Source organism: Eptesicus fuscus, chromosome 7, assembly GCF_027574615.1.
Source record: "Eptesicus fuscus isolate TK198812 chromosome 7, DD_ASM_mEF_20220401, whole genome shotgun sequence".
NCBI classification, from domain to species: domain Eukaryota; kingdom Metazoa; phylum Chordata; class Mammalia; order Chiroptera; family Vespertilionidae; genus Eptesicus; species Eptesicus fuscus.
Window position 1 is genome coordinate 45449711 of NC_072479.1, and position 14940 is coordinate 45464650.

At 43.9% G+C, this 14940-nt stretch overlaps 1 protein-coding gene across 1 annotated transcript in view; it reads left to right on the plus strand.

Annotated features, from left to right (window-relative positions):
- The window catches only part of GRIP1 (glutamate receptor interacting protein 1), a 233869-nt gene that overhangs the window by 178155 nt on the left and 40774 nt on the right, over positions 1–14940 (plus strand). The window contains exons 15-17 of the mRNA XM_028156465.2: positions 2304–2373; positions 4378–4523; positions 12789–12933. Coding sequence (XP_028012266.2) covers positions 2304–2373; positions 4378–4523; positions 12789–12933 — 361 coding nt within the window. The remainder of the gene's footprint in view (positions 1–2303; positions 2374–4377; positions 4524–12788; positions 12934–14940) is intronic.

The window sequence follows — 14940 nt, forward strand, 5'->3', positions numbered from 1 at the left end:
AGACTAAGGTGCCTAAACACTACATGCTCAAGCTCACATGGCTAATAAGTGGTAGAGCCAGGACTTTAAACCCAAGTCCCAGTAACCACTATACCAGATTCCCTCTCTAAGTTTTTTAAAGAAGCTATACATTTATATGAAATCTACAATTTTGATATGTTGGTAACTAACTTAATTTTTTCAAAGCACTACAATCCTTGCAAAGCATGCTTGGTGTGTGACTTCTTCTCGGGTAGTAGGTAGTTAAAATACGATGCCAAGGTGTTCACACCATGATGGAGTCCCCAGAACGTTTAACGTGCCTGCTGGGCCAGGTAGTGACATTGTCAGGAGCCCATAGAGATTTGGCCCCACTTCTGGGTTCAACTTTATCCCTCCGATGGTCATCCACCCTGAAGACCCTGTCAAACCTCAGGCATGTACTTGGTTAAAGGAGAAAGAGAAGGATCTAATAAATGTGGGAGCGGCCACCATACTTGTCTGTAGACCATGAGAAGTTTCCAAGCTCTCTGGATTGGAAATCTGTGTGGGTTTGTCCAAGAGGTCACAGTGCTCATTTCCTCTGGTGCAAAGATGATACAGATGGGTTTGATGGCACATCTATTATTGTTTTGTTTCAGATCATTTCAGTGGCACATGGATTTAAAAAAAAAACAACAACAAGAGGAATATTGAGTGTTCAGTCATGGTTGCTTCTGCTTAGCAAAATATTGTGTAAATTCGTTGGCAGATGCTAGGAAAGTTGTACTTGCTGGTAATAACAAAGTTTTTATTTCTGTGTCCCGTGCCCAGAACAATTTGCTATTCTGAAATATGGCACGAGTGAAAATGCTAGATGTGTATATTTCTCTAGAGGAATTATTTCACATCATTGCATGGAGATAGAATTATGAATTAATTGTAGTGAATAGAATGTTTTGCATTCTTTGCTAGAAGCCAAGAATAATGATTGAATGAAGTCCCATTAACATTTCCTATGCACTAATTTAGACAGTGGGTATGGTATTGGTATATGTGTTTGCTTTTTCTTTCAATGTTGTGTTGAGATATTAAACCATCTGTTCTTATGCATAAACATTTTTCTGGGATTCAGATGGGATTACAGGCTATGATATGGTTCTATGATTATTATGGGGTGATCAGACTGTTTATAAGAAAATCTTACTTTAGGGGCCTTTTAATGATCACTACAAGCTTAGGTTGGCAAAACATCTCCTTTTGGAAGCAAATTGTTTTTTTACAAATGTTGGTATGGTTAATTTTAAGTATCAGCCTAGATTAAATGATATTTATAAATTCTTAAATTAAGATGATATTTTTGAATTTATTAGGACTAGAGTTCATTTTCAAGATTAATTCTACATAGACTCATTACCAGTTTATTTCCATTTTCATCAAATGGAAATATTCCTAAGAAAATTTATAAAGTTCAAAATTGACTAATGTGCCAGATAATAATTTTATCTGTATAAATTTTATAAATAAAAGTTATATGTACATGACTATATTATGAATATGCATAAAAATATAATTAAATAGCACCAAATATTTACTACTGTCAATAAAATAAAATAGTCACATTCCAAAATATTTTAGAACATTCCAGGTATGAATTTGTAAACAAAATTTAAAGATTTATAGTATATCTAGCAAAAGATTTCCACCTGGGAAAATAAAGAACTTTAAATCAGTGATTCTCATCCACTTTCCCACCCAGGACCCTTGAGCAGTACAGTACATTTCCATGACAACCGCGTCTCTCCCTTGAAAGGCGTTAAGGACCAGAAAAGGGAACACACATGAGTACCACTAACAGGAGCCCCCAGTGACTTTTTTAAATATATATTTTTATTGATTTTAGAGAGGAAAGGAGAGGGAGAGAGAGATAGAAACATCAGTGATGAGAATCCTTGATCAGCTGCCTCCTGCACGCCCCCTACTGGAGACTGAGCCTGCAACCTGCCCAGTGGCTTTAATACTCTCCTATTGGAGAATCCACCCTTTGTCTCGCTCTCATGAGAATCACAGATTAAAATAGGTTTAGATCTGATGGGCAGCTCTCCGATTGCTTTCCGCAATTACAAATTTAAAATGACTTTGCTTTAGTGTTTAAGTTTATAAATACTGTAATATAAACATTTTTACATCAAGAAGATGTAGTGTGCACATTTCTAATTCATTTGTTGATCATCTTTGCTTTACATACAAACTGTACTTGCATTAACAGTTGTTACAAAATAGGAAATGTATAGTAGGTGAATCGTGGATATAAAGATGTGACTATTCTATCTTCATTGTTACAGCTCCATCCAGCAGAAAACCGGGAGACCCCCTTGTCATTTCAGATATCAAAAAAGGCAGTGTGGCACACAGGTAAGGAAAACGTCTTCTCTGTTTATTCCAAGGCATTTCTTCATAAAGCAGAAATGACCCCTGCCACACCCTAGGCAGACCTTGCTAATGGACCATGGTAGCTTCAACATATCCCAGGCAGCTGCCATGAATCAGTCATATTTGGTATTCCTAATGTCAGTGCTATTGTAGAAATTCCTCGGCATGCTGATTTATCTCTGCACCCAGTACAGAAAGCGCAGGCCTGAAAATGTGTTTTAAGGTCTTTTATGAATCCAACAGAGGCTCTCCTTCACTGATTGATCATATTCCATCTTTCATTTTCCAACTGAAACTCTGAAAGCGGCCTTAGGTATGCCAGACACCCCACATGGAGACAGTAGCTTGTGCAAGAGCTTTGATAGATGCCAGAATGTCCTTCCTGGCCCAGCCAGGTCCTTCAGCCTTAATGTTTTATCTCCTATTTGGTCCATATCCATCCAAATCAGGAAGTCTCACACTTTTGGTTTCACAGATCAAAAATATTTTTTAAATGATTGGGGAACACTAATATAAGACTATTAACTTTTTTATTTTCCAGTTAAGGACTTTTTTTAAAAATCCCACCTATTATCACAGCCATTTCATTAAAGAAATATTTTAACCCTCAAAAAATAGTAAGTCCCTAGCTGGGTTGTCTCAGTGGACAGAGCATCAGCCTGAGGACTGAAGGGTCCTGGGTTCAATTCTGGTCAAGGGCACATGGACAAGGGCACAAATACTTTTTTAAATAAATAAACGCATAAATCTGTTCTAAAGAAAAGTAGTAAGGACAGTGTGTGAGTGTAGGTGTAAAGGTAGAGGCTCCACTGTGACAGAGACTCCTAGGTAAAGTGGATCAAACAAGACAGCAGTTTGTCTGTCACATAACAGTGGGGAGTGCGGCAGGCCCTGCAGGGCTGGGAAGCAGCTCGCCATCCTCACAGCTTGCTCAGCATTGCAACCTTCTAGGCACAGAAGGGAGGTAGGGGCGGGGCCGAGAGAGTCCGGGGAGTGCATCTCTAGGGCGTGATCCCAAAGTAGGAAGGAAAGAAGAGATGCTGGGAAGCAATTAGCAATCTCTGTCACAGACCCAAAGCATAAAGGATAGTTCTTATCAAAACATAACTTGATGGCCAGCATGGCTCAGTGGTTGAGCATTGGCCTGTGAACCAGGAGGTCATGGTTGGATTCCTGGTCAGGGCACCTGCCCGGGTTTCGGGCTCGGTCCCCAGTCGGGGGCTTGCAGGAGGCAGCAGATCAATGATTCTCTTTCATCATTGATGTTTCTCTCTCTCTCTCTCTCCCTTCCTCTCTGAAATCAATAAAAATTTGTTTTTTAAAACAACATAACCTTATTTACAATTGTGTGTGTATACATATACGCACACACAAACGCATATACAATCGTATTATTTTCCTTATTTCATGATGGACCTTATAAGCTTTCAGAGACCCGCCGGGGTCCACAGCTAGTAGTAGGCCCTCGAAGGCCTCACTCCAGACAGCCAGCGTGGAATTCACCTTTTCTCCCCACAGTGGGTTGCCCGTGCAGGTGGAAATGGCAGAGGCGCCACGTCCCAGCCCTCCACTCTGTCCATCCCACCTTGGCTGCCCTCACTCGCTCAACCCTGTCCTAGCGTCTGGACTGCCAAGGATCCAAAGGGGCAGGACAACGTGGAGAAGCACAGGGGGCCAGACATCCCCTCCCTCCCTAGGAGCCTCCGAGTCCCTGAGTGAAGCTGACGGTGTTGTCCTGGCTCATGGACGGCAGCACAAGAAAAAGCTGTTTTTAATCCTCTGCGATTTCCCGTCACGGCGGCCATCCAAAATAAGACTGGGAAAAAGGGGGCGGGGGGTGTCAATAAAATTCAATTTAAAGGCAGTTGAGGAACCGCTTTTCCTCTAAAGATTCCCATAATGCTGCATGATGCTAACGCCTCTGAAACGGCCTGGGTACGTGCTCATCATTGCTCATCATGCGTGTTGCTACGCATTTGCCAACAGGACCGGAACGCTGGAGCTTGGAGATAAATTGCTTGCAATAGACAACATCCGCCTGGACAACTGCTCCATGGAAGACGCCGTTCAGATCCTCCAGCAGTGCGAAGATCTGGTGAAGCTCAAAATCCGCAAAGATGAAGATAATTCAGGTACTGATGGCCTCGCCGTAAAAACTGGTGTCTCTAACTGCCCATCTGCCACAGAGGCTATTAGATCTTGATGTTTTACATACAACAGCTGGCTGGTGACACTGCAGCAGAGTTTTACATAGTTAAGAAGGGCTTTAAATTGTGCATTGGGAGTTTAGTATCAATTTTAAGTAATGGTGCTTTTAAATGATATAATTAAGATAGTGTCATTATAGAACCATTATTACAACTGTATTTAAATAATCTTTAAAGATGAAAACTAAATTATCACCCAGTACCACCCTAATACAATGGAACAAGTCATTTTCAGGTTGATAGTTATATTACATAATTATAACCATAGTGCATGTTACATTTTTACTTAATTTTATAAACCAGTTATCATTTTACAAACCCTTGCTATATTTTTTATTTACTGCCTGTTATTTACTTACCATTCTTCTCTTCTTGTTTAGATTGCTTTTAATTGTTCATTATTGTGGATAGTGCAATCATGGATATCTTTAGGCATAGATATCTTTATTCAGTTGTTCATCCTTTGAATTATTTCATTAGGAAATATCCCTAGAAGATTGCTGAGTCAGATTGAGATGGAAATCTTATGATTCCCGATGAGTCCTCTACCATGTTTCTTTCTGAAAGGGCTGTATCCATTTTTAGTGCTTCCAGCAATATATGAATCCATCGGAGCAGTGCTTCTCAAACCTTAGTGGGCCTCAGGATCGCCTGAAGAGCTTATTTAAAAAAAAAAAAATGAACAAACAAGTCCCAGCTAGGTGGGTGGCTCAGTTATTTGGAGTGTTGTCCCGTACACCAAAATGGTTGTGGGTTCAATCCCCAGTTGGGGTGCATACCAAAGGCAACCGATCTCTCTCTCTCTCTCTCTCTCTCTCTCTCTCTCTCCTTCCCTCTCTAAAAAATAAAAAATAAAAATTCAATAAACATATTCTAAGGTAAAGATTTGTTTTAAAAAGCAACAAACAAACTCATAGAGAACATTTTTGTGGTTACTATATGGGAGAGAGGTTGGGGGGATGGGTGAAAAGGGGGGAAAAGATTTAGAAGTACAAATTGGTAGCTACAAAGTAGTCTCAGGGATGTAAAGTACAGCATAGGGAATATAGTCAATAATGCTATACTAACTCTGCATGGTGCCAGATGGGTACTAGAATTACCAGAATAATTGTTTCATAAGTTACATAAATGTCTAATCACTATGTTGTATAACTGAAACTAATATAATATTGTATGTCAACTGTAATAGGAAAACTAAAAATTATTTTTTAAAGAAACACAGTTCTTGGGCACTGCTCCCAAATGGGGCCCTGAGGTTCTGCATTTCCAGCAAACTTCCTCATTATGCTGCTATGATCCAAGGACCACACTCCAAGTAGCCCTGCAGTAGAAGCCCTTTTATCTAATCACTAGAGGCCTGATGCACGAAGATTCATACAAGAATGTGCCTTCCTTCCACTGGCTGCCAGCACCACCCTTGCTCTGGCCCAGAGCCACCTTTCTGCCTTCCCATGCTGCACAGAGGCCTGGAGTAGCTTGGGCAGTGCAGAACGCCTGCCCCCGGCCACTTGGCACCTGTGTATGCAAATTAACCAGCCATTTTTGTTGGGTTAATTTGCATACTCACTCATGATTGGCTGGTGGGCATTGCGAAGGTACTGTCAATTTGCAACTTTCTCTTTTATTAGTGTAGATGATAAGAACCAGAGCTTATTGGGAAAAGTCCATTAATTGAAAGAGTCAGCAAAATGTGGGGAATTATAGAAAATATATCTACTCTAATAAAAGAGAAACATGCAAATTGACTGTCACTTCGCTATGCCCACCAGCCAATCAGGAGTGAGTATGCCAATTAACCCAACAAAGATGGTGGTGGCCCCACCCCCCAGCCGCTCTGGACTCTGGGCAGCACGCATGCAGGCATGGAGTGGCTGGACAGAATGGGACGCCTGCTATGAGGGGGAGGGCTGGGGGGCGGAGGAAGCTACACGAGCGGCTCTCGCCCAGAGAGTTTAAACTGAAGGCGGTGGCCAGAGGGAAGGCCTGGGTCCTGGGTGCCAGAGGAAAACCAGTGCCAGCAGCCAGGGAAAGGAAGGCCTATTGCACGAATCATTTCGTGCAATGGGACTCTAGTATATCCATAATATAAATGCTTAATTTAAAATTTTGCCAGTCTTTCCAGTGAAGCCAAGGCCTTTCCTATGAGTATTCTGCAGATTATAGTTACACATCTTGTTACCTGTTTGTTTGCCCAAACTATACCCATGATAATCAGTTTACAATTTCCACTTTTAGCTTTTTTTGTTCATTTGTTTTAATATGGTGAGAATTTTAAAAATTTAAAGCAATCAGAATGCTTACTCCATCTAGATTTTTACTTTCCCAAATGTTTTTGAGTTTTTCCTCTACATAATTAATAGTATAGGTCTGCTTAATGAACCCCCCTTATAGAATCTTTCCAAAGCATTTGATTTTCTTTTCATAGAACCACTATACTCATATTTTATACATTATGTAAGATTCATTAAATTACATAGTTACAATAACGAGTAGAACTGGGATAAAACAGGCTTGGGGATAAATGTAATTGACTCTAAAATTTCAAACTTACAACTCAAGAGGTAGCAGGAGCAGAAGTACACGGGGCGCTAGAGAGGGAGACCTACTAATCCGGAGCAGTCCGTGGCATCGGTCAGGAACCTCGCAGAGAATGCGGAGCCACAAGTAGTCCAGTCAATCGGGTAATTGGAGCTTGGTTAAGAGAGCTTCTACTGTTTCTAATTTTATCCAAACCAATAGTGAGTTAGTGTGCAAGTTCTGGGGTCACCTGTAATGAAACCATCTAGACCTAGAGTTCATGGTTATGTCAAGCAGTGTGTTGATGATTCCTACTCAAAGCCAAAACAAATTGGTAGTTACATCCAATTGCACAGCTGGTAAGGATGATTCTGTCCAAATATATAACCAACATTTTAAAATGTGCATAGGTTTCTACTCATTATTTCCCAAGCAGCTGATTTTTCGTGCCAACATTTGCATTCCTCTCCTTACAAGCATGCTTCGATTGCACTTTCTTTTTGGAGGGATAAAGCCTCCAGCATCACTCGGTTCTATCCTAGAGAAGAGGCAAAGCCCTGTGGAGAACCCCACTTTGCATGATTTGCCAAGCTAAGCAGGTATCAACTACCTTCCTCGCAGAGCGAAAAAGCCGAGACAGAGGAATATGCTTGGAGCTCCCGGTTGGCGATCCTCCAGTTCCAAAGCCAGGCTGAGCAGACACATTGGGAGGAGTTTCAGAAACGTGAATTGTTGCTTTCCTTCAGTTCATTTTTCCCCTTTAGACCTTTCCCCCTATAATCTCTATACCTAACATGATGATAATTAGGATATGCTTATTAAGCATATTTTCCAGCTTCACTGGTTTCATTGCTCTGCCTTGCACCTTACCCAAGGAGATGGCAGCACTATTCTCAAACATTAAGTCTTTGTTTTTCATTCAGTCATGCAATTTATTTAGTGTCTATGAGGTGGAAGCTACTGTGCCAGGGACTGCCAATTAGATTAAAAAGGACACAGTCCCTGCCTGCCCTTAAATCAGTCACCGCCCTATAAGAGAAACAGAAGAAAATCAATAATTAACAACATGATGAATGTTCTAAGGGTGTGCAGAAAATGTTAACAGAATGTGCAGGCAGCCACTGACGCCTGGAGAGCTAAGGAATGCTTCTGACACTCTCTGTCTTGGCATTGTCTGGGAGGTATTGTTAGAATCAATCAGAGGGAGAGTATGAACCAAGCAGGAGGCCAGAGAGCACGGCACATCTTAGTAGCAGACGTAGCTGAAGCAGAAACCATGTGTAAGGACTTGGCAGTAGAAGAGGAGAAAGCTCTCCTGAAGCCAATCATCATGGTCCTTCTAAACCATGTTAAGACATTTGAACTTACCCCAGAAGCCCGTGGGGAGGGCTTATCGCAGGAGAGTGAGGCCCTCGTATTTGGTCAGTGTGCACCAGTTGCAATCATTTACTAGAGTATTGAATGAGACATTTGAGAGCGTCTGAGTTAACTGTTTCTAGTCCTTTCTGGGAGAAGCTGAAGAATAAGTAAGAACACTAGATTGGCTTCCCAACTGACACGCTGAGAAACGGGAAATTAACTTCTCTGAGCATCAGTTTCCTCATCTATAAATGTCCATTTATTGCCTACCTCACCTGGCTGTCTTAAGATCAAAAGAGATAATAAATTGAAGCCCTCGGCGATAATGTTTGGCACTTACGAGTAATAAGGCCCAATGAACGCTAATGATCAACAGTCATTAGTAGGGTGTTACTGAAGCTAATTTTAGCTTCATTTTACAATAGCCCGATCTTTGGAACACTTGATTGTAGGCATCACCCTCCCTCTATATTCAAGGCCATTCTGCCTTCAGGAGCCTTCGCATTTGTTTTCTTTCATTACCACAGAAACATAAATTAAGTAGAGCCACACTGCTCCTGACTGGGTCCCTGGCTCCAAAACAATGGCTGTTACCCAATCCCCCGGTCCCCAAAGATGCAAATAACCCTCTTGAAATAAAATCTATTGCTTTGCTTGGTTGCATCTAGATTCACTATAAACGCAGATGGGAGAGTTTGGAGATCTGAGAAGGTACCTTGAAGCAAAACAGTAGAGAATTTGGAGGAATTGTAGGAAGAGGTAAATGGAGGCTTCCAAATCTGTCTCCAATCATTTCTAGGGGTCTGCTGAGACCACACGACAGTCAGGAAGCTGTTCTAAATGGTCCATTTACTCAGGCTGTTCCCCTCCAAGAAAGGTGGCCATACTCTGAAATGCATTCCATCACTTACTCAAAATGAACTCTGATTGACCTGCACATTTATGCATTCCGAAGGCTCGCTCCCAAATCCAAGCCTCCTCTTCGGCCACAGGAGCAGCTGCCGTTATGGATTCACGCCAGAGAGCGCTCATTCTGTTAAACAGGAGGCACTCGAGAAGCCCAAAAACAACGTTGCTGATAATTAATGCTGCAATTCTGCATCTGTTCCGTGGTCCCATTCATTTTCTTAACTAGAGCCAAGCAGAACAAACAAGGAGGCTGGCCCCCTGTCATGTCTTTCACTAATAGTTGTAAGCCTTCTGTTGTGATGTAAAAGCTGCTGATAATATCATTAACATCTGGTTAGGCTCCCTAGCACCTTACTGGTGATCCCGCATTTTTCCTTTTCAGGAAGTCTGTTCCTTCAGCACGCCAGTTGCTGCTTTCTAAGCCGGAGCAGCCTGGAGGAGAGAGGAACTTGGAGAGCTTCCACCTCCAAAATGGCCTGAGCATCGCGGGCACTCCTGCCAGCTCCTCAGCTGCAGAGCCGTGCCCGTGCCAGTTGAGCTCCAGCCCTCGGTGGCAGATGGGCCTGGACGCAGCCTGGAGCTGGCGCAGCCACTCTTGGGGCTGCGAGGGGAGGATGCTCCAGGCCTGCTGGTTCCCACAGAGGCAGCCCAGGTCTTACCCTCCCACTCTGAAGGAGCCAGGGTGGGGTTACATCACTTTGGAGAAGGAAGCTAGGCCGTGGAGTAGCGGGGAGGGTGGCTCCCAGAGCTCTCTTCCCTCGGAGCTGGTGCCTGCCGACAGGAACATTCATTCGTCTTCACTCACCTGTTCAGGCATCCACTGAGGCAGCCGTGGGGCCCTAGATCAGGGCTCTGGGGCAGGGGTCCTCAAACTACCGCCCGCGGGCCACATGCGGCCCGCCGAGGACATTTATCCGGCCCGCCGGCTGTTTTTGTCCTGCTTAGCAGCCGACTTAGCAGTGTGCATAGGAATGTGTTCATAGTTTTTTTTAAACTATAGTCCGGCCCTCCAACGGTCTGAGGGACAGTGAACTGGCCCCCTGTTTAAAAAGTTTGAGGACCCCTGCTCTGGGGATACGCAGATGAAAATCTTGTTTTCAAGGTGATCTTATTCTCATGGGAGAGACAAGTAGAGAGAGAATTAAACATCTAGTGAAAAGGACTGGCTACAGCACGCCTTCTCTGTGGGGGCAAAAATTGGTTCTCAGAGAGTAAGGAACCTGAGATGTTCCATCACCGCGGTGAGTGGCCCTCCAAAGCTCAGCCCTACCTGAGTGAATCTTAGCCCTTCCTATTTCTCTGGTTAGAAAGAATTTTAATTTAATTTCTCTCCTTGTCGGGGGGGCAGAGGCAAGAATTAAAATTAAAAGGTGAGAAGCACCAAAAGAACGCAGAGGCGTGTGGGGTCACCCAGGAAATGCCTGGGGCTCCTGCGCGGCAGCCAGGAGGCCCTCCTGAAAGGCAAGGCATCTGCGCCAAGTGCCAGGGCTCCGGCCGGAGCCCTCCAGGGCAGCAAGGTGTCTGCGCCCCGGGAGTGACGTGTGCAAGGTTCACGATGTCAGGAACGTGCTGTTACAGAAACTGCGGCGAGGAAGAACGTAGGAGGCTGGGCGGGAAGGGAGGCAGGTGGCCCTCTGGAGACATGGCGGCCCCAGCTCAGCTCATGCCAGGAAAGGGGTTGTATTTTATTCTTAAGGAATTGGGGAACCAATGAAAAGCGTCCAGTAAGAGAGTGACATTCAGATTTACGCCTTTGACGTATTCTAGGAAGAAAGGAAAGGGAATGATAGGCTGGCAGCACTGGTGAAAATAAATGCGAGGGAGAGGGACAAAGGCTGGGGCCCCATCAGGAAAACGTGTGGAGGAAACCACAGCTATGAAACCCTGGGCAGAGCTGAGATGTCTGCCTCCTCCGGCGCAGGTGGCAGTGGGATGCGCTGGGACCTCGCCTGGTGGGCAAACGGGCCGCCGCCACCACCACCGTCTGTGAGGATGAGCAAACCAAACTAATTAATACCAGTTTCCTCAAGGCATCACGGAGTTTTCTGAGGGAATTAATGTTTTTATTACATTAAATATTATTACACATGTATTAAATATTATTTAATAAAATAACATTTTATTACGTTTTAAGTAATTATAAAAACTACAAATATTTAAAAATAGAGAAAAATGGTGTCATAAGCCATCATACATCACCTGGCATTAACAGTTGGTAACTTACGATCAATCTTGCTTCTCTATACTCCCGCCCTAATTTAAGACTTCTAAAATATATAAAATTAAATATCACAGTTTAAAATATTGGCAAAATTTTTTAATATCATTAAATATTCACTTAATGTTTCCATTTTGCCTGATTTTCACATCCGTGGATAGATATAGACAGATAGGTAGATGTGTGACTGTGTTAATGCTGCGCCATGACACAGTCTGACTGTAAAAGCTGATTGTTTTGTTAAAGCAGCTTCCAGACCATTCCATTGCATCCTTAGGGACAGAAATGAAATAGCTCCTTAACCAGGCACAGCCCCCTGAGGCCCAAGGAATAAAACAAGAAATGCTCAAAATCTTCACCATGCCCTCAGCAAATACAAAACAGGTTTCGTATTTGCAGCCCTGACACAGTCAAAACACCCACTGGTGCTGAAGGCTCCTCAGGACGTCTTTCAGACCGATGCTTTAGGCAGGCAGACCCGTTCACAGATGCGTTCCCTTGTGCTAATGTAAAATCGCCAAAATAAATGTATGACAGTGTGACACCCAGGTGTATGCTACCGAAACATAACCTACGCGGCTTTTGATGTCAACAACAGAGGAGAGATAATCATTCACACCTGTTTTCGTATCCATGCGTTCATCAACAGGATGTACGCTGTAAGACACAGTGGGTGGAATGATATGTAAGGGATTCTAGATTTCCAGGCCAACCTCTCTAAGCCCCACTTAACCATGTACATAAGTTCAAGTTTGCTCCAACCCCCAGTAAAATCGACTTTTCTATATTGAAAGTTAGCTGGCTGTAAAGCCTGAAAATAGGAATTGCGTGGCCTCATCTCTGTCACTGCACTCCTTCCTAATTGCCTCCTCAGCCGTGTGCTCCTTCCGCTGGTATCGATGGCACACTCACGAAATGCTGGGCCCGCGTGCAGGGCCTGCAGTGCAGCTGGTGGCTCTCTCCAGGTTTAAAGCGTAAGTCGTTAGGATATTCCCTGTTAGAATGTGATGTCCTAGGAAGGAAATGCTACTTCTCCAAATAATTATTTTCTGCGACATAATGTGCTGATGCCGATGTTCTGAATTTCTTATTTTATGTCTGAATACATTTGTCTTATTACTTTGCTTATTTTTTTTCTGAAAAAAAAAAACACAAAAACAATTATGACTCCTTGCCATTTATTGCAGATGAGCAAGAAAGTTCCGGGGCAATTATTTACACCGTGGAGCTGAAGCGCTATGGGGGGCCCCTCGGCATCACCATTTCAGGAACTGAGGAGCCATTCGATCCTATAATCATTTCAAGCCTCACTAAAGGGGGATTGGCTGAGAGGTAAAATTTGAGGGAACTGCTCCAGTTACCTGGGTCTGGGATGGGTTTCTTCCTCACAGCCGTGCTCCCCTCCCCTGCGTGGGTTTTCTGTGGGCTTGTTCAAAGGTTGGTTTTAGAGCTGGAGCGGTCTTGGGCATTGCTCCGGCCTGACTCTGAGGGGCATCTGACCGGCGGTGAAAGGGGCCAGGGGCTTAGCATTGATATTAGTCTCTAGAAACGTATAAAAGGGCCACAATTGACTGGAGGTAGATTTATATCCTGTCCATTTTGAGAGAAGGAGGCTGAAGTTCAGGGAGGTTAAGAGGCTTGTCCAACTCAATTCAGCAAACGTCCGCTGAGCCTCTCCCCTGACAGGCATGGCCTCAGCTGCTGTTTTTCAGGAGAGGATGGCACAGGCTGTATCGTCAGAGATTCCGGGAAGCAAAGTGTAACATCTTAATGATATCTTGCAATTTAGAATGTTCCTTTGGCGATTTGTTTTCACGAGCACGGATCCCAACCCCCTGTAAACTGTATCTCTCTGAGACCTATTGTAGGGGGGTAGTCCAAACATCACAGCCAGATCTGGCCTTCTGGAACCCAGCTCAGGAACGCACACACATCATTCATGCTGACACTAGAGCACAACGGTTTGCAGAATAGAGACGTAGCATCGCAGAACTGTGGAGCTGCAAGAAACCTTAGAAATCATCTCATCCAACATTTTCATCTGTTAGTTGAGGGCCCTGAGGCTGCTCAAACGGATCACCCTGTTAGAATTTCATAACCTGATATTAACAGAGACACCTATAACATGGTATTCTTCCAGCGTCCTCCCAGGCTAGGTATCTCTGTTAGGGAGAAAACGAGAAAAGATTACTGTTTATCTGATTTAGCAAGCTACTGGTCAAGTGTTGTATGGCTTACAACACAGATCTTTCATAAACTGGAGATTCCTCAGGAGAGAATGAAGTGATTTTTTTTTTCAGGGGGAAGAATTCTTTGAGACTTGATGCATTGGTGGACTTGTTAAGCAGCCCCCTAACCTGCACGACCCAGTGTCTCCTCTGCTGCCCAGCACAGCTGCCCACTGCCCCAGAGCCAGCTGTGGTCAGAGCGCTCAGTCACAAGCAGCCCTGGGCGCTGGGCTGACCCCTTCCCTCGCTGCAGTTAGTGAGCAGTGCACAGGAGGCCAGCGCAAGGATTCCCTCTCTGCAGCCGTCAGCACAGAGAGATCTGGCTTATCCCACCATCCCTGAGCTTCCTGCTGTTGCGTCTGCTCCTTCCCCACCCAGTGCTCCCAAGCTAAGGTAGATACACTGAGCGTGAGAGTTAGAAACTCCAACCTGCTAGTTCAGAATTGGGTGAGCATGGGAAGAGAAGAAGAAAGGCCATCGGTGTATTAGTTTATTGATCACTACATTAATTTTATATTTCCACGTTTCAAATAGTGTGCTACACCCTATACATATAGTTTCCTATTTAATCTTCAGGGCTTCCCGGTAAGATGATTACCCCCATTGTAGTGATGAGGAAACTGACACCCAGAGATTAGCATAGGGTCCCAAGGTCCCACGGCTGGTGGTGGCAGAGTTGGATTCAAACCTAGCCCCACAGTCATGTGCTACATAATGATGACCACACGTACACAGTGGTCTCATGTGATTATGACAGAGCTGAAAAGTTCCTATACCCAATGACCTCATAGCTGTCCAAATGTGATATCACAACACATTGCTCATGTGTTTGTGATGACACTGGTGTAAACAAACCTGCACAGCCAATCTTATAAAAGTATAGCACATACAATTATGCACAGTACGTAATACTTGACAATTACTGACTGCGCTACTGGTTTATGTATTTAGTATACTATTCTTTTTGTTGTTACTTTAGAGTGTACTTTTTCTACTTATATAAAAACTAGAGGCCCGGTGCACGAAATTCGTGCATTGGCCGGGGGGTGTCCCTCAGCCCAGCCTCCACCCTCTCCAATCTGGGACCCCTCGGGGGATGTCTGACTGCCGG